We start from the raw sequence: 20,506 nt of genomic DNA on the forward strand, positions 1-20,506 counted from the left end.
AGGCATCAAGTAGAATAAGTACCACAGGGTTCTGTCTTCTGTGCTGTTCAACATTTTTAGAACAGAGATGCATATCAAAGTTGCAGATCATCCAATGCTGGGGAAGTCCATCAATTAGAAACCAGAACCAGCTCTAAACTGATCTGTAGAAGCTCTATCGTTGGGCCAAAACCAACAAAATGTATTTCAGAGACAAGTGCAAAGCATTTAGGTAAGATAAATGAACGGGGTGGGTGGGTGGGCGTGTATGGCTCATCACAGAACATGCAAGAAGGAACTAGGCATCACAGTGGACCACAAGTTGAATGTGAGCCAGTGGTGTGATGCAGCTGCTAATAAAGCTTATGCAATCTTAGGCTGCATCAGGGCTCAGAAGATCGACTAGTCGACTTGTCTGTGATGAGTGAAAAACGAGTGTGGGGTGGGGGAATCCCAATGTACCAACACAGCTTGACAAGTAAACATTTTTCATATGGCTGGTGAACAGAGCCAACATTTCTTGACCCCTGGGCTGCATTAACAGGGGCATAGTGGCCAGATTATGAGAAGTAATAATTCTGTGATGGATAGACCTCACTTGGAATATTGTGTCCAGCATGAATTATACGTTTTAAGAAGAACATTGGGAGAACAAAGATGGTAAGGAAATTGAAAAATAAGTCCCAAGAGGAATCAAAAGGCGTTGGGCACATTTAGCCTAGAGAAGAGAAGATCAAGGGGATATATGATAGCAGTCCTCAAAAAACCAATGAGTCAAAATCAGAAGAAAGCAGTTTGGTGAAGTAAGGCAGAATTTTCTAACAGTAAGAGATGTTCAGGAGTCTGCCAGCACTCTCCTTTGCCAGAGGTTTTTGAAACAGGCTGGATGGCCATTTATCAGGAATGTTGTAGCAGATTCCTCTACTGAACAGAGGGCTGGATGAAGACCTTCAAGGTACCTGTGGAGAATCCAGTGGGCAATGCCAGGCCAGACATAAGGTATGCTTAGGTCAGAGGTGGAGGGACTAGCCACTGCAGGGGCCACTACAGCCAGGGCTTAGCCAACCAGGCATGCAAAGAGAGGAAGAGAGGTGGGGCACATGGATGCCAGCTGCTGCATGGGCTCACAGGAGGATGAGCTCCTGGAAAATTGGTGGGGAGGGTCATCCTCTCATGAGATCTGTAGCAACTGCTGGGGGGTATTTAGGCAGGGGGCCAATGAAAAGTGAGAAGGCAGTGGAAGGCAGAAGCCCCTAGAATGAAAACAGAAGATGTTTACAATTCATGCTGACCTCTCCTTGTTAAGAATGTCATCAGGATGAACTTCTGCCCAATTCAGTTTGGCCACAAGTTTCTGAACAGTTCAAGAACCAAAAAAGTTATTGTATTCTTCATGAGCAGCTCAAAAGAATAAACCTTTTAAAAAATCTGGTATAGCAGAGGTCTGAGATGCAAGAGGACAAAGCAATACAAAGAGAAAGAGATATGAGAAACTAAGAAAATAAGAGTCATTCAGCTAAACATTAGCCACCTAATGGCGCAGCAGGGAAATGACTTGACTAGCAAGTCAGAGGTTGCCAGTTCAAATACTCGCTGGTATGTTTCCCAGACTATGGGAAACACCTATATTGGGCAGCAGCGATATAGGAAGATGCTGAAAGGCATAATTTCACACTGCGTGGGAGGCGGCAATGGTAAACCCCTCCTGTCTTCTACCAAAGACAACTGGTGTCGCCAAGAGTCGACACCAACTTGATGGCACATTTTACCTTTACCAGCTAAACACAAACTTACAGAAAGTATTAGGACAAGGAATACCACTTACAAACATGCTTCTTTAGAACATTAAGGTAAGGTAAAGTATGTCGTCAAGTCAATTACGACTCCTGGCACCCACAGAGCCTTGTGGTTTTCTTTGGTAGAAAACAGGAGGGGTTTACCATTGCCTCCTTCCATGCAGTAGATGTTGCCTTTCAGCATCTTCCTATATCGCTGCTGCCCGATATAGTACCTGCAGGGATTCAAACCGGCAACCTTCTGCATTAACACCACCTAAAAGGAAAGTATCTTTAGAAACTAGCAAGCTAGATAAAGATGCTGGAACAAAAACAACAACAACACAGAATTCAACTTTTGCTGTGAAACCTATTAGAAGAACGCAGCATTACAATATAGGTTGATTTTTTAAAACCATGAGTACTGCTACATAGCACTTTCCACTTGCAATAATCTGTTGTCTTGTCTTCACTACAGCCATGTAAGAAAAAAGAATATTATTTTTATTTTCCAGACAGAGAACTACAGGTTGAAATAGGTGACTTGTTGAAAGACAGACACTACACAGGTTTCTCCCATGCAAATAATTCCACTGAAGTGACTATCCCACAAGTTTTTACTAGCCCTCATCCCCATACATGATTATTAGTAGTTTCATTTGTGGCACACCAATCATCTAAAAGAAAAAGAGCAATATCTTCTAATTTACAGTTTTCTTGCCTAGTCACTAGAAAAATGGCTATTTTCCAGAATTTTTTTTTAATTTATTTAAAATATTTTGCTAACACCCAAAACTTGCATCTCTGGGCAGTTTACAATTAAAATCATTTAAAACATTAAATCAATTAACCATTAAAATCATTTAAAAGATTAAAAACATTTAAAACCCAGTATTCAAATTATTTAAAACTATAAATCTAATTAAAAGCCAGGGTGAATAAATGTGTCTTCAGTGCCTTTTTAAAAGTTGCCAGGGATGGGGAGGCTCTTATTTCAGCAGGAAACATGTTCCAAAGTCCAGGGGCTACAACGGAGAAGGCCGGATCCTGAGTAGCTGTCAGATGAGTTGGCGGCAGCTGCAGGCAAACCTCTCCAGATTATCTTAGCAGGCGGTGGGGCTCAGGGCGAGGAAGATGTTCTCTTAAATACCCAGGGCCTAAGCGGTTTAGGGCTTTATAGGGAATGACCAGCACCTTGTATTTTGCCCAGAAACATATTGGCAGCCAGTGTAGCTCCTTCAATACAGGAGTTATATGGTCTCTCTGAGATGACTCAGACCAACCTGGCTGCTGCATTCTGAACCAACTGCAGCTTCCGGACTATGTACAAAGGCAGCCCCACATATAGCGTATTCCAGTAATCCAACCTAGGGGTTACTAGCAGATGAACCATTGTTTTGAGGTTGTTCATCTCAAGAAATGGACGCAGCTGGAGTATCTGCCGAAGCTGATAAAAAGCACCTCTGGTCAACCTCCTCAACCTGGGACACCAGGGAAAGGTTCAGATCGAAAAGCACTCCCAGACTGCGTATCTGTTCCTTCTGGGGGAGTGTGACCCCATCCAGAACTGGCAGATCAAAATCGTCTTCCAAGTTTCAACTCCGCACAATGAGTACCTCTGTCTTATCTGGATTCAGCCTCAGTTTGATATCCCTCATCCAGCCCATTATTGCCTCCAGTCAGGCGTTTAGGGAGGTTATGCCTTCTTCTGATGATGTTGACATGGAGAAATAGATTTGGATGTCATCAGCATACTGATTATACCCTGCACCAAATCTCCTGATGATATCTCCCAGTGGTTTCATGTAGATGTTAAACGACATCAGAGACAATATGGAGCCCTGAAGGACACCATACGTAAATTCAGATTTTGAAGAACAGTCTCCAAGAGACAGCAACTGGAATCTGCCCGTGAGGTAGGAGTGGAACCACTGCAAAGCAGTGCCTCCCACCCCCAATCCACTCAGACGAGTAACTGACATCACAGCGAGTAATTGTTGGTTCTGAATACTGATTCAAGTGGGAAGGGGTGCAGACTAGCCCTTTCACAACCCTGAACTCTGCCAGACGTGAACTTCTGGACATGATACGGGAGGAAAAGAATCGCTTCTTTGCCGCACGTATCGCCTGAGCATAGATCTTCAATTGCTCTCTATGTAATAATCTGTCAGATTAGAGTCTCAGGAGTCTCCACCCACGGAACACCACCCTGATCAGAGTGAAAGACCAGATCAAGCGTGTTACAAGCAACATGCACCAGTCCCAAGAACACCTATGGGATAGGCCCATAGTTGTCATGGCCGCTATGAACTCCTGAGCCACACCGGACAAATTGGTGCCAAAGTGAAGATTAAATTCCCCAGCACAACAAGCCTGGGAGACTCCAACGCCTAGCCCAAGACCAAGTCTATCAGCTCAGTTAGGGACTCCATCAGGCAGTGGGGTGATTGGTACACTGCAACAGAAGTCCCAGTATATCCCTGGTCCCCAAACTTAGGTACACACATTCAATATGGTCAGACACTTCCACAGGGATCCTGGCAAGGGAGGTATTGTTCTTGTCACTCTACCTCCCCGCCCACTTCTCCTCCCCTGCTCCTCAACAGAGTACCCTGGAGGAAGAAGCCAGGACCAGACTGGGCCACCAGCCTCCCACAACCAAGTCTCCGTAATACATACCAGATCGGCCCCTTCATCCAGAATCAAATCATGGATTATTTCAGGCTTTTTCTGGACTGACCTGGCATTACAAAGGAGCAAAACAAGGCTCTGTGGGAGGTTAGCATTGCTTTCCAAGGTCAAAGAGCTGGCAGGACAGCCAGAAGGGGAGACAGCAATTAAGTTTCCGATTTCCCTTCCCCTGCAACGGCCTGCTGACCTGTCAACATTACTTCTTCTGTTCCCTACCACCACTGTAATAGCTGCCCCATAATCAATGGATACACCCCCTGCCTCCCCATCTCCAGACAGACTCAAGTGTTAAAGGTATTTAACACTTAACTACCACTCAACTACAGCAGCAGAACATGGTAGAAGTATCAATATTTTGCTATGGAACACTAATAATTTTCATAACACACTATGAAGATGTATATGAGGAAGTATCACGATGCCCACTTACAGGGTATGGACAATGAGGTTCATCTCCTTAGGATAAAGAGCATGCACTTTAGTCCCAAAAACTGATTAGGTATTGTTTTTCAAACTACTTTTTAGCCTACTTTTCAGTAGGCTTATGAGATTACCAAACATTCTGTGTTAGTGTGTGTGTCTCCACCAACAACTTCACAATGCCTGGACTAGGGATGTGCATGGAACCAGTCCATGCACACCTGGGAGGGCGGGGGAGGGGAGTTTGCTTTAAATGACAACCCCCACCCTGCTGCTTTCCCCCTACTGGCATTCTCCAGAAAAATGGGTGCGCTGGGCTGCAGCATTCCTACCTGCAGCCCCAGAAGGGTCGCCAAGCTTATGGCTGGCGTGTGTGGCAAAGCTGCTGGGGCTGCAAGCAGGAATGCTGCAGCGCATTATGCCCGCTTTTCTGGAGAGCCTCAGTGGGGGGAAAGCATCAGGGTGGGGGCTGATAGGTAGGCAGCACCTTCCCTGTCATTTAAAGCAATCCCTCACCCTCAAAACCAGTTCAGTGGATGGAACTGATTCGGTACTCCAGGAAGGGAGCACCAAACACGTTCTGTGCACATCCCTCGCCTGGACCAATATGAACCAAATTGGGTACAGTTGTAGAGACACCTTAATGGCATAGTTTGTGATGATATCATCCGCCCCAATTCAAGATGGCGGACTTTTGAAGTTCAAGTGGGCTAACTTTTGGACTGTCTGATTTGAACCAAATTTGGAACAGTTGTAGTGAGTGACATCTCAATGGTGTAGTTTGTAATGATGTCATCCACCCCGATCCAAGATGGCAGATACTTTCGAGGCACAAGAGGTCTAACTTGTGGAACACCAAACTTATTTGAATCAAATCTAGTCCAGTTATAGGGATAGTGAAAGGAAAGTAGGCAGATTAGTTCTTACTAGAACAACTTTTTCCTTATATAACTCTCACCTACATAGCATAGGAACAGCCCTGCTTGATCAGACCCAAGGCCTGTCTAGTCCAGTATTCTGTTTCATACAGTGGCTCACCAGATGCCTCTGGGAAGCCCACATGCAAGATATTAAGGCATACTTTCTCTCCTGCTGTTACTCCCCTGCAACTGGTATTCAGAGGCATCCTGCCTAAATCTGGAAGTCACCTATAGCCATCAAGTTGAGTAGTCACTGATAGACGTGTCTTTTATGAGTTTATCCAAGCCCCTTTTAAAGCCATCCAAGCTGGTGGTTATCACCACATCCTGTGGCAGAGAATTATATTGATTAACTGTGCACTGTATAATGAAGTATTTCCTTTTGTTGGTCATTGATTTCCTGGCATCAATTTCATAGAATGACCCCTAGTTCTAGTGTTTGGATAGAGAGAAATGTTTCTTCCCTCTCTCATGAGAGAATTCTCAATACCTAGTCACTTGGTTCCTATACTATATAGGAATTATAGGAACCTATAATACTATTCTTAGAATATCAGTAACAGAGAGTGAGTCAGGCAGAAGGTAATTCAAAAGGATATTGCATATAAGTGCTATACAGACAAATTGCTCCCTGTTCTATGCCCTCCCCAAGCATTCTATGACTGCTTCCAAACTTCCAAACACACACATCAGCTAAGAAAACATATCTACGCACAGGCGGATATGCTCAGCCATGCAGCTGGCAAGTTCTACAGTATACAAACAATGCTGTCAAGACTTGTGATCCATGACCAGGTACACAAACCAGCTAGTTTGTGGAGCTGAGACCAGTCATATGAACCTAGGTTTGCCCATAGAAAAGGAGATGCTAGGATCAGCAAGTTAATGAACCATGGTCCCTTTAAAAATCCCCTCCACTGAAAGACACCCAGTTCTGTCATTTGCCGAAGTTTATTTTTCCTAGGAGGGAGAGGGGTGGGAGATCTCTTTCTCTATGTTCCACCTACTTCATAAAATATTTTGAGGAACACATAGTAAGATTAGAATGAACAAATTGTGTACAAATAAAAAATATTTCCAAACCAATAATAGGAGAGTGTGTGAAGTTATCCAAGACTCCTATAGCTAGGTCAGTACTTTTCACAAAGCTGTTACGTGTGCAGTTATGACGATTCTATGCCAAAAACTGCCCAGAGACTAAAGTTTGGGTGGTATACAAGTTAAATAAATACAGACAGACAGACAGACTCAATGTGATCAGACTTGGGCTGAGGAGAACTGCATTCAAATTCTTGCTCAAGTAAGCTCAGTGGCGAACTTGGGTTCTTTCTGTAAAATTATCCTGAGCTCCTTGGAGAACAAACAGGATAAACATTTATTTTTTGTTTACATTAATAAATATCGCCAAGGCCACAGAGCAGAAACTCAGTGCTAAAATGTGACCTATTTCATCAGTCTGGAAGTCCAAAACAACATCTGCCTAATTATGGTTTGGTGCAATGCCTTTATATAGCTTCAGGAGAGCACAATGAATGTTGTATGTTGGCTACAACTGCTTAAAGCCAGTCCTTTGATTCCTCACAGAATTCACTGGTCTGTGATGATGTACGTACGGAATAGAGGTTTTTATAAAACATGTCAGAACTATTTGGCTTTTAAAAAAGATAAGCAAGCACCCCAACTGCACTTTGAACACTCTCCAATATACACACAAATTTGTTCCTCTGTGTTACAACCACTGTAGATAGTTTTGATAGTAAGATAAGCAACTATGCAACTGGGGGTGGGGAAGAACACAAAGGAAAAAGCAGCAAGAGCACACAGGTAACCAGAACTCTTCATGTTGTCACTGTCAGCAATGGTAGCATAAAAAACTATTTTTACAGAGCTGTTTATCATTGAACAGTTAAGTCCATAAATACACAAGTATTGTGTTCACGTGCTTTTTTCCACAGCTGGCAACCTGACCTAAACAGTTTGACAATTTAATTTACAGTGGGAAAACTGCCTTCCTGAGAATGTACTTTATATACGAAATAATATTTCTAATCATTAAGTGACAATTTATGGCCAGAATTTCTCTTAATTATCAGCTAAAAATGAGCAACAACAATTTTTTTAAAACGATACTGATTTCACCCACCCACACATTTTCCCTTTCCCAAAGCAAAACTGATCATTAGGCATTGTCTGAAGGTATCGAATACAGCATACTTGCCGATGTCAAGTGCATCAGGGCCAGTAAGTGCTTTCTAATGTATAAAATAAGATTTCCTTCTGGTCTCTGAATATACCTCAGCATAACATGAAATCACAGCAGCTATTCCCAAGATCAATGGAAAGTGGGCTAAGCTCCCTTAGCCCGCTTTCCATCAATCATGGGAACCACCGGGCTCGCGGGTGAGCCCAGTGCTCCCAAGGTGGCTAGACCGCCTAGAACACCCCTTAAATGGAGCGAGTGTTATTTCTTTGCTCATGTGTCGCCATGGTGCGCGGTGATACATAAGCAGCCTTCCGGGCTCGGGGGTCTCTCCACGATGCCCCGCACACTGGCGTGGGGCATCCCGGGACTTCCAGAGGCCATGCAGCCCCCAATCCCTGCAGCCCCTGCCGGCTCCATGATGGAGCTGGTGGTCGTGTGTGCAGCCACCCCAGGGCTGCCCTTTGATCCATCTGCAGGGAGAGTGGGCTAAGCCTGCTCTCCCTGCAGACCCGACAGAAGCTCTTTTCACGGATCGTGAGAAGAGCTTCATAGTCTTCTCTATGCTAAGACTCTGCAGACTATTTTCAATAAAAGCTCAGCAGAGCAGTACCAAACCACCTTTGCACCAGAATTATTGCAAAACCAAATTTCAAGTGCACTGCCACATAGCAGCAAATTAGAAGGAGCCATTAACAAATGGTAAAATTCATTTAGGCAGTGTGAAAGCCATGTAATCATTCTTTCCTTTGGTAAAATATACAGGGAAACTGCATGGCAAGCACAACCTTTCATTCATTGAATGAATATTGTTCATTCAAAAGAGAACAAGCTTCATAACCTAATTGTGTTTGCTTAGTTAGCACAAACAGCTGGCAACTTTACAATTCTGTGGGGAGACATGATAGAGGTCTATAAAATCATGCATGGTGTGGAGAAAGTGGATAGAGAGAAATTCTTCTCCCTCACATAACACTAGAACTAGGGGTCATCCCAAGAAATTGATTGCCAGGAAATTTAGGACTTTTATTTAGGACGGAAATTTAGGACGGAGGTACTTTTGCACACAACAAACTTATGGAATTCTCTGCCACAAGGTGTGGTGACAGCCTGGATGGCTTTAAACAACCTGGATGGCTTTAAAAGGGGTTTGGATAACTTCATGGAGGAGAGGTCTATGAACGGCTCCTAGTCAGAGGGCTATAGGCTACCTCCAGCCTCAGAGGCAGGATGACTCTGAGTACCAGTTGCAAGGGAGTAACAGCAGGAGAGAGGGCATGCCTTCGACTCCTGCTTGTGGGCTTCCAGTGGCATCTGGTGGGCCACTGTGTGAAACAGGATGCTGGACTAGATGGGCCTTGGGCCTGATCCAGCAGGGCTGTTCTAATGGATGTATGCAAGGGGGCAGAAAATTCCATTTTAGGTCACCATTTTGTTGCCTGGTGGAATCAACCATAGAGGTAAATGACAGAATGGCACATGGGGATTCTGCAGTATTATAATACTGCATGTATTACATTCCAAGACATCTTTTATAGAAAAGCAGGAGAGAAAAATATACCTCTTTCAGTCATTTCTCTTTAATTCATTAATTGGTCCAAATACACCAACAGCAATTCCTCATTTAAAGTGCAACTATTTATCATCATCTCAGGGTCAAATATACAATAGCCCTTCCCCCTCTTCAAATAGTAAGAAACAAATAAAGCAGTCATCTGCTATTTATAAGTGTCAAACCTCAGAGCTTTAGACTTAGAAGCCAGTTATATTTCACTTCATAAAAATAGTATTTCTTAATTATTGTCACAATTCCAGGTTTTGACCATGCAATTTCCAGCCATGATTTCAACAGCAACTAAGTAGAAAAATAATGGAGAAAGATTTAGACCACTTGGTCCTTCCCCACCCTAAACTTGATACAACTACTTCGGATGGATTCCTCCCACCCTTACATATTTTGGATTTAGTACCCTCTTTTGGGTGGACAAGCACTCTTCCCTAAATGAACTTGTGTAACATAAAAGCTTCCCCACCACCACCACCTATAGAGGAATTATGAAGCAGACCTGCAACCTGTTCTTATGCATCCTTACTCAGGAACTTACTCCCAAGCATGCACAGATTTACAAAGTAACTATTAAGACAGAAATCCTATATGCACTTACCTGGGAACCACAGTGAGCCTTACTCTGAGTAAACATGCCAAGGATTGGGCTGCACATCTCCCAACATGTAGCAGCATGGTGTAATGGTTAGAGTGCTGGACTAGGACCGGGGAGACCCGAGTTCAAATCTCCATTCAGCCATGAAACTAGCTGGGTGACTCTGGGCCAGTCACTTCTCTCTCAGCCTAGCCTACTTCACAGGGTTGTTGTGAGGAGAAACTTAAGTATGTAATACACCACTCTGGGCTCCCTGGAAGAAGAGTGGGATATAAAATGTAAATAAAATAAAATAAAATAAAATATTTCTAGCTATATTTCATCTCGCTTCTGAGCAACAGAAGTCTTCAGTAGGAACATCTGGAACCATGGTTATGGGACACATTTCATTGTAGAGAGAAGCTAGCATTTTCACATTAGCTTCATGATCAATGGTTTCTACTATGAGACTAATATGAAAACTGAAACATGTCCCAACACAATGCTGCCAAGATGTTAATTGATCACTGGACCTCAAGTTAGAGATGGACTGAAATACACCCAGTATTTCAGAATCTAAAGACCATGAGGGTCACTTTTTCCAACCCAAAGGAACCAACTTCAAGGTGTATAGTGCAACTGATATTCTAGTGGAGAAAACACAAGTTGTTGTCTGTAATTCTAGTGCAGCTAGCATACTGCACATCAAGGGAGGATAGGACTGGTTGTCAGTCTCTGCTACAGCATTATAAACTCACAAGAACAGCCAGCAGGGATTGCACTTTAGAAGCATTCAGCCTGGGTTCAGCAAGCCAGAAATTGCCAGGCTTTCAGATAACGATGGGAACAGTATGTTCTTGGGCAATGAAACTTTCTAGTCAATTTACAGGCACCACTAAAGAAGCTAAACTCTCTCAGAGCAGTCATATTTCACTTTGTTGTCAGAACTATTTCATCCTCCACCATATTCTATTTATTTAAAATGTTTTTCATAGCATTCTTGAAAGTTAGAGTTTATGTTACAAGTGGAACTGATTTCAGGAACATTTCTATAGTGATCAGCCACTGACAAACCCTGGTTTCCAAGCCCTGTTAACAGTGAAGCTATTGATCCACAGTCCTCTTCTGTTCTGGGTTTGACAGGAGGCCAGTTTTGGGGTTTGCAAGGTTTGGTCTGAACTTCATTTCAAAGTGATCCTCCAACAAAATTAGAATCCAGGACTGGCTAACTTCTCACCAAGATGCTATACCTCTGTCTGAGTTGTACAACTTCAGATTGCAGGTGAGGACTCACATGACTAAATATTTCCCTATGTAAGAAGAAGTTCTTCACATAGAAAAATTGTCAGTAAGGAGGGTTCTAAGCCTAGCCTTATATCCAACACACCGGATCTCTATATGCAAGGTTGTTTGTTTGAATGGAAGAACATTCCCCTAACTTCAATTTGAAGTAATATTATCCAGCATCTTCTAGATAACCATTCAGAGAAGATTCACAAAATCACTCACCATGTTCTACCAAACACAACAATAATGAGATTTAGCAGGCAGGCTTTAAAGTTTATTATTTACTTTACTCATTTGAATAAATACTAAAGATGGCCCAAGTTGCTCTCAAGTAGCTTTTGGAGGGTGGGATTAATTATCTTAGCCAGTCAGAGGCAGTAGAAATTCCTGGCTGAGAGTTCTCTCCATTTATCTGATGAACTAGCAAAGAAAGTCTCTAGGAAAATAGAGCATTTAGAAATGGCAACAGTTCTTTGCAGGATCATTTAGCTGCATTTAGAAATGCATTAAAGCCAACAGAAGGGCCTTTGTTAAGCAAATCTTAGTGTGTTTTACAGCTCAAGCCTTTTCCTCAGAAGCAAGTCTGAGCACATGGAGTTTACTTAAAGGGTGCATAGGACTGCAGGTTCTATGTATAGGCTTGCAGTCATAGAAGCAGTAGACACAATCACTCCTAAGCGTCCTCTCTGACCTGCTTTAAAGTCAGCCCCATGGTATTCAGATGAACTGCAGGAGTTGAAGCGGCAAGGTAGATGACTAGGGCACAAGTGGAGGAAGACTGTGTGAATCTGACAGATTGCAACACAGAACTCATATGAGGATCTATGCTCTGGCAGTGTAGATGGCAAAGAAGTGTTTCTTCTCTGCCAGCATTGCTTCTGCAAGTTCATGTCCTGCTGAGTTGTCTAGGGTTGTGAGGGGGCTAGTTTGTGCCCCCTCTGCCTTGAATTTGAACTTGGATCCATCTGTTACTCACTGTGATGTGTTTAACAACTTTTTTGCAGATAAAATATCTTGTATTTGTGCTGAACTAGACTCCACAGTTAATGCAGAATCTATTGTAGAGGTACCCAGCAACCCCTCTTGTGGGATTGAACTGGGTCACTTTCAGTTTGTTACTTCTGAGGATGTGTACAAACTGTTTGGGACTGTACGCTCCACCACCTGTTTTCTTGACCCTCGCCCAACTTGGGTTATTTCATCTGGCAATCATATTATCAGAGAGGGTCTAGTAAATATCATAAATGCTTCTCTGCGAGAGGGCAGGATGCCTCCTTGTCTTAAGGAGGCTATTATTAGACCTCATTTGAAGAAACCTTCATTGGATCCCTCAGAGTTAGCTCATTACAAACCTGTCTCTAATCTTCCTTGGTTGGGCAAGGTGACAGAGCGAGTGGTTGCTTTTCATCTCCAGGCAGTTTTGGATGACACGGATTATTTAAATCCTTTCAAGTCTGGCTTCCGGGTGGGCTATGGGGTTGGGACTGCCTTGGTCGGCCTGATGGATGATCTCCGATTGGTGATCGGCAGAGCGAGTGTGACTCTGCTGATCCTTTTGGATCTCTTGGCAGCTTTCGATACCATTGACCATGGTATCCTGCTGGGTCACTTGAAGGAGGTGGGATTGGGTGGCACTGTTTTACAGTGGTTCCACTCCTACCTCTCTGGCCGATTCCAGATGGTGTCACCTGGAGACTGTTCTGAAAAATGAGAGCTAAAGTGTGGGGTTCCACAAGGCTCCATACTGTCCAATGCTTTTCAACATCTACACGATCTCTCTGGGAGAGATCGTCAGGAAGTTTGGTCTGGGATGCTATCAATATGCTGATGACACCCAGATCTATTTCTCCATACCAACCTCATCCGGAAATGGCATGAAACCCCTAAGTGCCTGCCTCAAGGCGATACTGGGCAGGATGAGAGATAACAAGCTGAAGTTGAATCCTAACAAGACGGAGGTCGAGATCCGAGAGATGGCATAGATCTGCCTGTTTTGGATGGGGTTACACTCCCCCTAAAAGATAATCTTCATAGTCTGGGAGTGCTCCTGGATGCCAAACTCTCCCTAGTTTCTCAGGCTGAGGCTGTTGCCAGGAATGCTTTTTATTAGCTTCAGCTGATACGCAAGATACATCCATTTCTGGAGACAAATGGCCTTAAAATGTTGGTACATATGCTGGTAATCTCTAAGCTTGAATACTGTTATGCACTCTACGTGGGGCTGCCTTTGTACATAGTTCGAAATCTACAATTGGTACAAAATGTGGCAGCTGGATTGGTCTCTGGGTTTACCCAAAGGGACCATATAACATCGATTCTAAAAGAACTGCACTGGCTGCCAATATTTTTCCAAACAAAATACAAAGTGCTGGTTATTACCTATAAAGGCCTTAATGGCTTAAGTCCAGGGTACTTAAGAGAGCGCCTTCTCCATCGTGAATCCTGTCACCTGTTAAGATCATCTGGAGAGGTCCGGTTATGGTTGCTGCCAACTCGTTTGGTGGCAGTTCGGGACCAGGGCTTTGGAACGCACTCCCTGCTGAAATAAGAGCATCTCCTTCTCTGTTTGCTTTTAGGAGGACCCTGAAGATGAACCTGTTTTCCAAGGCTTTTAACTGAAATTTAAATTTTAATCTGTGTTTTTATCTATTGTGATTTTTATCTGTTTTTATGAATTTTAAATATTTTATTTTATATTATATTTTAGCCTGTACACCACCTAGAGATTTCTATACTAGGTGGCATCAAAATACAATAAATAAATAATAAATAAATAAATATAGGAACCTGCCTTATAACGAGTCAGAGCACTGGTCCATCTAGTCCAGTGTTGTCTACACAGACTGGAAGCGTTTTCTCCAAAGTTACAGGCAGAAATCTCTCTCAGCCCTATCTTGGAGATGCCAGGGAGCAAACTTAGAAACTACTGCATGGAAGCATGTGGGTGCTCTTCCCAGAGCAGCCCCATCCCCCTTAGGAAAGTATTTTACAGTGCTCATACATGTAGTCTCCTATTCAAATGCAAACCAGAGCAGACTCTGCTCAGCAAAGGGGACAATTCATGCTTGCTACCACAAGACCAGCAGTCCTATGATATTTTCCAAATAAGTCAACATCTGTAGTCAGGAACAGCTGGACGTAAGGAAGTGTCATAACTAGATCACAGCAAAGCTTCCTGTTCTCCCATTTAAAGAGCCCTTTGCTCAAGTGTGAAATAGAACTTTCAGGGAAATTCCAAAAGCCCTGAAGAGAGTCTTTTTTCAGACACAATCCTGAAAAAAAATAAAACCTTCTAGGCAAAAGGTTTTAATAGTCTAGCTTGGGAAAAACTGCCTCTCATACATAGACTCTAGCCTATAAGAGCCCATGCCAAAACCAGTCTTTACACATAGAATGCTAACTTTTTGGGAAACTTGTCAGAACTTTAAATGTGATACAGTATTTGAACGTTTATACCATTTTTTTAAAAGCTTTTGGAGAAAAGATCATCCTTAACACTATTGGGGGTGGGGGGAGTAGAAAGGTATGAAATCACAGATTAGAAGTAACAAAAAAGGTTTTGTAAATATTAAGCCAGATAAAAAGTGGATTTATATATAACTTTGTCCAGTTTGATGAAACTGCTATTAGTTTTGAAAATGCATGCAAAATTGCAGGGGAATGTGGATTTGACAGTTGTGGACTCCTGCATGTGTATATGGAGAGTATGCTTGGAGGACTAATGGTACATGTGAGTTTGGAGTAGGCGGGATGTTGAGAGACAGATTAGTGCTTGGCTAATAAGCCAAGCTGATATTTGTTGACTCTTGCATTCTGAAATTAAAATTCCAATTATGACTAAAGGATTTGTCCAGATGGTGATTGGTGGAATAGAATCTTATGCTCAGTTCGATCTAGCCAAAGTTCAACTTTGTCAATCCTACTGATTTCACTGGAAGACACTTATGCAAAGGCTTAATTCTCCCACTAGAATTCACTGGGACTTAAAAGTGCTTAATTTTAATAAGATCACATTTAGGAATATTATGTCTCCCAATAACACATTAACACACAATGCTGAAACAGCTCTATGACTGATAAGGTACAACCCTGCCAACCTATTATATATTAAATATATATATATATATATATATATATATATATATACACACACACACACACACACACACACACACACACACACATACACACAGAGAAAGGTAACAACTGTAATTCACCTCTGAACTATGCATATTTGTCTCATTGATTCAAAGAGAATTAAATGTGTATGTGTGCAGAATAGGGATGAAAAAAACTCCCTTCACTAACCTTGAAAGTAATTCCTCGCGCCACCCCACCAAAGCACCCACCAGGCTCTCCTGGAGAATGCTCAGAAACAAAATCCTCAAGGGGTCGGTTTGGGCAATACATCCAACCAGCCAGCCCCTCACTCTTACATGATGAGGAACATGAGCATACCTATTCTATCCCCCACCCCAATGCACCATCACATAGTCTCATGATTGCAAGGGAGCCGTTTGAATACTACTTTAATGTCATATTTAAAATTGCATGTTATTTAAACAGATCAGCCCATAATCAGCATGAGGCTGTGGAGTGACACACCGGAAAGAGGAGCAGGACAGATGTACTTATGTCCCACATTACATGATAAGCAGGGCTGGGTCAGACATATTGTACAAACTGGCTCAAGGTTTTTCAAGTTTTTCCAAGAAATTTTTCTTAGAAAAGAAAATTTATATACTGCCCCCTTTAATTTATAGATAATATATCTATTTATGAAGAGAAGAGGGATGAGGTGGCAGGGAAGACCCACTGGAATACTTATAAAACACACTGTCACAAGATGTAGGAGTGGCCACTGGCTTAGATGACTTTTTTTTTTTTAAAGGTTACACAAATTCATGAAGAATACATCTGTTAGTCATGACAGATAAATAGAACTTTTATGTGCAAATGCAGCTGTTCAAATATCTGAATTTCAGATGCTGGGGTACACGCAACAGGGAGGAGTATTGTCCCCATGCCCCATTTCTAGCCTTCCTGAAAGACTCTGGTCAGCCATTGTTGAAGACACAATACCAGATCCTTGGGCTGATTCAACAGGGCTCTTTAAATTCTTAATATTTCTGAGATCACTTAATGGAATGTTCTACAGGAAGTTTTTATTTTTTCCTGTGAGAATGAAGGCAGTGGAAGCTCTATTTTTCCTCACACTTCTCAGACTTCAAAGGAATATTAAAAGCATTTCAAGTGCCTGACTGAAATCATGGTAAACTGCATGACAGCTTAACCAAAGAAAAAGGCGGGGAGAAGGTGAAAAGTCAGTACAGTTTATATTATTGCAAAATATTGTGGGATTTTGCTACAGTAGGTTTTTTTTAACATAACTACACTGGAAGTTATGAAATGTACACTGTCAATGAAGTTATGAAATGTACACTGTCAATGAAATGTAGCTTGCAATCCACCTTGTGTTTATTCACCCCATATCTGATACTTTAAATATGCCAGAAATACAGACTATTCTAAAAATTTAAATTAAAGTTCCTAAAGGAAAATGAAATGAAAGCCTACTTTCAATGCAAAGTATTAATTTTACACTTTAAACCCATTTGGGCAAACAGCATTTAAAAAAAACCTTACAGAGCAATCTTATGTACTGTCTTCAGTGGGGCTTACTCCCAAGTAAGTGTTCTTGATTGTAGCCCAAGACTGCAATTCTATGCAAACACATAAGTAAACCATATTCAACCAAGAAGAGCTTTCCTCCGAGTAAACATGGATATGATGAGGCTGCACAGCCACAATCTATAATCCACATACTCCACAATCTACATCAACATACACTGAAGATAGGATTCAGTGTAAACACTTCATCATCATCATGCAATTTTTAAAAGATAAGGTTTTCCAGAATGTGGTACAGCACTCAACATATCAAATTAGACACACAAAAAACCCTTCCCCAAACTATACATAATAGGGTGAGTGGTTGTTGTTTTCCCAACAGAAGTGCAAAGAGTTTATTTGCGTAGGTTCATACTTTGCAGTGGAAAGTATACTATAAATATGGCTAATACTCTAGAGAAATTGAGCTTTCCTCTCCTGCATCATCACTGAGTTTTTGCACCAGCTGTTCTATATAAAAACAGAACTGACAAAGATAGGCCAGGAAAGAGAAATTAACACTATTACACAGTCCCTAGTATTCGGTGATTTGCAATTGCCATCCAATTATTTCATCTATGCACATTCATCTATGCACTATGCAGTCCTTCCCTATGGTCACGAGCCATCAACCTGTTTAATTAACCTACCAAGGCAAGCATATTTATTCCTCCTTTTCTTGGTTCTCTCTCTCTCTGATTCTGAACAAGCGCATTTAATACACTGGAAGCTGGAAAACCTGTCCAACTATTAAAAAGTATATGCTTGAGCTATCAGCTAAAAAGCACACGTAGCTTAAATTAATCTTAATTGTATCATTCTTATAAAAGCTTCTCAAGGCAATGTCCACACTAGGAGACTGAATGGACATAAAAATATATAATTCCCTACAAATCAGAATGTAGGGTTGCCTTCAGAAAGCACGCATGTATACTGTTGTGCTCACTCACTCCCCAAATATACTAACATATAGAAATTTGAAAATCTGGTCCATTTTAACAAAACTGGATTCACATCTGAAAATGAGGTTCAACACACCACTTTGTGTGTACCCATGAACTATCCTCAGACATGTTCACCATATGTGAACCAGCATTATATGGTGAACATGTCTGAGGATAGTTCATGGGTACACACAAAGTGGTGTGTTGAACCTCATTTTCAGATGTGAATCCAGTTTTGTTAAAATGGACCAGATTTTCAAATTTCTATATGTTAGTGTATTTGGGGAGTGAGAGAGCACAACAGTATACATGCGTGCTTTCTGAAGGCAACCCTACATTCTGATTTGTAGGGAATTATATATTTTTATGTCCATTCAGTCTCCTAGTGTGGACATTGCCTTGAGAAGCTTTTATAAGAATGATACAATTAAGATTAATTTAAGCTTCATGTGCTTTTTATATTAACACTTCATATGTGAAGTGTTCACATGATTAGAGCAACATCAGTGCTGACTTTTATGCATTGGATGGGCCATCACAGTTCTAACATCAAGGAATGAACTTTCATGCTTCTTCACATGACCTCAAAAGAAATGTTCTTCCACAGAGTCAGTTTACACAATTGCCAATCAAAGCCCTATACAGACGTTATAGAGAAAAAATTGTGTGCGTGTACCACCAACAAAAGCTGATGTGGAAGTCCTGTTCCCACAGGCACATCGATCACTCCCTCTTCTGTGCTGCTCACAGTTAGGGTGGTTGAGTGACCAGGCAACTGCCGTAAGCGTGTTGGCAGGCGCTTCTGCAAATGGCAATTAGGACACACCAGGCGACCACCCTAATCATGAGCAGTACAGGAGAGAAAGTGATTGACATGCAGGGGGCAGGATTTCTGCACCCATTTTCAATGGTGGTACTTGTGTACAACTTTGTTCCTATAACGTCTGTACAGGGCTCAAGTGTAGCCATCATGTCAGAGCTATTCATACAATGGGATTTTAATAATCACTAGCTAGCACACACAATAAGGATTGGGACATGCCAAGAGCACATCTACCCTGACATCACCAGGGGATGTCCAGACATACTCTCAGGGTGTTCCTTAATCATGAGGGAGTTCTTCATCTGAATCACCCTTCTACATGTACTCCAAAACTAAGGGTGTGTAGAGGGACAGTTTAAACACCCCCCTCACACAATTAAATGACACCCAAAGAGCATGTCAGGACAGGTGCTCTCTGGACACATCTCCAATCTTACTGCACATCCTGGCAGGCAATGGTGAGAACTGGCCCATTATGTCCAACACAAGTTGAATCTGTGTACAGTGTATGCACGTACCGATCAGGACACATGTATAAATCCTCACGTGTTATGCTGAACACACATACAGTAGTAGCACACTTCCAATCTGCTCCATGCACCTGAGACACCTGAAATCAGATTCACTTTTTAAATGAACACATGTATAGTCATTCATACAAACACACGCATACAGACCCATGAATGTATAAAGAGCAGAACATCTGAATAAGGCATAGAGAAATCAAGTGATGCAAATGAGAACATCTGAATAAGGCATAGAGAAATCAAGTGACACCCAGGTTTTAGAGAATGAAGGCATATGCCAAGGGACCACAGCCAGTCTACAGCCACTCCCAGTTACAGTAGAACTTTCCCCACCCATCACAATGTTAGAAATTGCTACAGCCCTATATCCATGCTCCCCACCTTCTGACATCTAGTTTCTCTGACAGGTATGCATCTTGGCTAAGGAGGGGGTGTTCTGTGGGTACACAATACTGTGCGTACTGTGTGAGCAGGCACTAAGGAAGTGTGGTAGCAGCCCAAAGAGTGTAGTCCATAAATTACAGGCAACCTGCACACACAGTGAGAACCTAGGGGCTGTACTTGTTAAATGGATAAAGTTGGGGGGTTGAAGGGGAAAGCCCTGAGACCACCACCCCACCCCCGGCACTCACACCCATGGACGCTGGGCGGCTTCCTCAGCGATATGCTCGGACAGCGAGAACTTGGCCAAGGAAAGCGGGCAGGGCGTGGGCGTGTGCAGAAAGGGAGGTTTCGACAGCCACCACGGCTTCCTGAAGGGAGGCGAAAGGCCAAGTGCAAGGCAGGGTTAGGGCGGCTGTGCAGGGCGACGTGCATAGTGGGCCAGGCAAGCTCGGCACGTTCAGAGGTGGAGCAGCGCCTTCAGCCTCCGAGCTTGTTGCGCAGGGCGACCCAAAGGGAATCCCCGTCTGACGCACCAGGCAGCGCCACTGGCGACAGTCCCCAGAACTGGCATGCAGGTAGGGCTCCACTCGGCAGCGGCTGCCCTAAAGAGCAACACACCGGGACCGGGGAGCATCTCCTTGCAAGACTTGCCACCCACAGGCGCCTGGCGACGGGATACGAGCGGGGCGCTAGGACCAGGGGATACCCACCCAGCCAAGCCAGCCAGCCGCCGACCTCCCCCCAG

The 20,506-nt window shown here is 42.8% G+C and overlaps 1 protein-coding gene across 5 annotated transcripts in view; it reads right to left on the minus strand.

Annotated features, from left to right (window-relative positions):
* Positions 1–20,506, minus strand: part of INPP5A (inositol polyphosphate-5-phosphatase A) — a 402,494-nt gene that overhangs the window by 374,928 nt on the left and 7,060 nt on the right. Inside the window, exon 1 of one of the 5 annotated variants that reach the window (XM_053307915.1) lies at positions 20,010–20,030. The exons of the other annotated variants lie outside the window; for them this stretch is intronic. Within the exon in view, the coding sequence (XP_053163890.1) occupies positions 20,010–20,015 (6 nt within the window). The 5' untranslated portion in view covers positions 20,016–20,030. Of the gene's footprint in view, positions 1–20,009; positions 20,031–20,506 lie in introns of those variants that run through there. 5 annotated transcript variants of the gene reach the window in all.

Source organism: Hemicordylus capensis, chromosome 3 (assembly GCF_027244095.1).
Source record: "Hemicordylus capensis ecotype Gifberg chromosome 3, rHemCap1.1.pri, whole genome shotgun sequence".
NCBI classification, from domain to species: Eukaryota; Metazoa; Chordata; class Lepidosauria; order Squamata; family Cordylidae; genus Hemicordylus; species Hemicordylus capensis.